Source organism: Limulus polyphemus, unplaced genomic scaffold (genome assembly GCF_000517525.1).
Source record: "Limulus polyphemus unplaced genomic scaffold, Limulus_polyphemus-2.1.2 Scaffold11901, whole genome shotgun sequence".
Classification (NCBI taxonomy): Eukaryota; Metazoa; Arthropoda; class Merostomata; order Xiphosura; family Limulidae; genus Limulus; species Limulus polyphemus.
In genome coordinates this window covers 4,871-6,134 of record NW_013677511.1, presented here as the reverse complement: position 1 = coordinate 6,134, position 1,264 = coordinate 4,871, and the positions used below count along the sequence as shown (strand labels likewise).

The 1,264-nt window shown below is 40.7% G+C and overlaps 1 protein-coding gene across 2 annotated transcripts in view; it reads right to left on the bottom strand.

Annotated features, from left to right (window-relative positions):
- LOC106476870 (inactive tyrosine-protein kinase transmembrane receptor ROR1-like) overlaps window positions 1-683 on the bottom strand; it is a 7,777-nt gene extending 7,094 nt beyond the window's left edge. The window contains exon 1 of one of the 2 annotated variants that reach the window (XR_002609294.1): window positions 240-378. Coding sequence is in view for 1 of the 2 variants with exons in the window: in XM_022380607.1 (XP_022236315.1) it covers window positions 240-393 (154 nt within the window). In the remaining variant the exon portion in view is untranslated. Of the gene's footprint in view, window positions 1-239 lie in introns of both variants that reach the window. The other variant, XM_022380607.1, reaches the window with a different exon arrangement.
- Window positions 684-1,264: the final 581 nt, after the last annotated feature.

Sequence of the window (1,264 nt, the reverse complement as noted above, 5' to 3'; positions counted from 1 at the left end):
CCGGGAAGCAATGATCTAACTCAACAACTTTATATAACTCACCGGGAAGCAATGATCTAACTCAATCACTTGATATAACTCACCGGGAAGCAATGATCTAACTCAATCACTTGATATAACTCACCATTTGATCCATAAAAATCTTCTTAACCCTTTATCACATCCATTTACGGGTTAAAGGGTTAAATAAGATAAAGGGTTAAATAAGATACATTTATATATAAAGGTGAAAATCTTACTCGGATTCACTTGTACAGCGTTGGGGACTCCTAACCGTACACATTTTTGACTCTCCACAGACCCGATAGGTGGCAGATCCGCACACACGGGTAGAATATTTTGTTGGCCAATCAAAGGATGACGCTTGGCAATGGAATACTCCAGGCTGCACATTTTATATTCCAACACCTCGCACTCGTCGCGACACACCTGTCTGGGTTTTGGGACGGGAGAACTTCCGTCGCAGAGGGGGAAAGCGAAGTGGCAAAAGGAGGGGAAGGCAAAATGTTGACACTGAACAGAGACGTCATGAGAAGTGGCGATGACAGTGAACGCCGCAGCTAGCTTTTCTTCTAAAAACCCTTGGCTTCGGAGAGATTTGAAGTAAACGGTTTTATTGGCGATGTACTCTGAACAGGTTGCTCCTCTGTACACCTGGCACACGCCCCCTTCCGACAGATTGGGGTAACTGGAAATAATCATATACTGTTAATAATGACGCTCAATAAAAGGGGGATTGTTAAAGCTAGTCTCTAACTGTCAACCGATACTTGTACAGTAGATTACTCTAGTTACCTTAGTTACCCTATCCTTTACTCTAACTGTCAACCGATACTTGTACAGTAGATTACTCTACTTACCTTAGTTACCCTATCCTTTACTCTAACTGTCAACCGATACTTGTACAGTAGATTACTCTAGTTACCTTAGTTACCCTATCCTTTACTCTAACTGTCAACCGATACTTGTACAGTAGATTACTCTAGTTACCTTAGTTACCCTATCCTTTACTCTAACTGTCAACCGATACTTGTACAGTAGATTACTCTAGTTACCCTATCCTTTACTCTAACTGTCAACCGATACTTGTACAGTAGATTACTCTAGTTACCTTAGTTACTCTATCCTTTACTCTAACTGTCAACCGATACTTGTACAGTAGATTACTCTAGTTACCTTAGTTACTCTATCCTATACTCTAACTGTCAACCGATACTGTAAAGTAGATTACTCTAGTCATCTCAGTTACTCTATCCTTTACTCT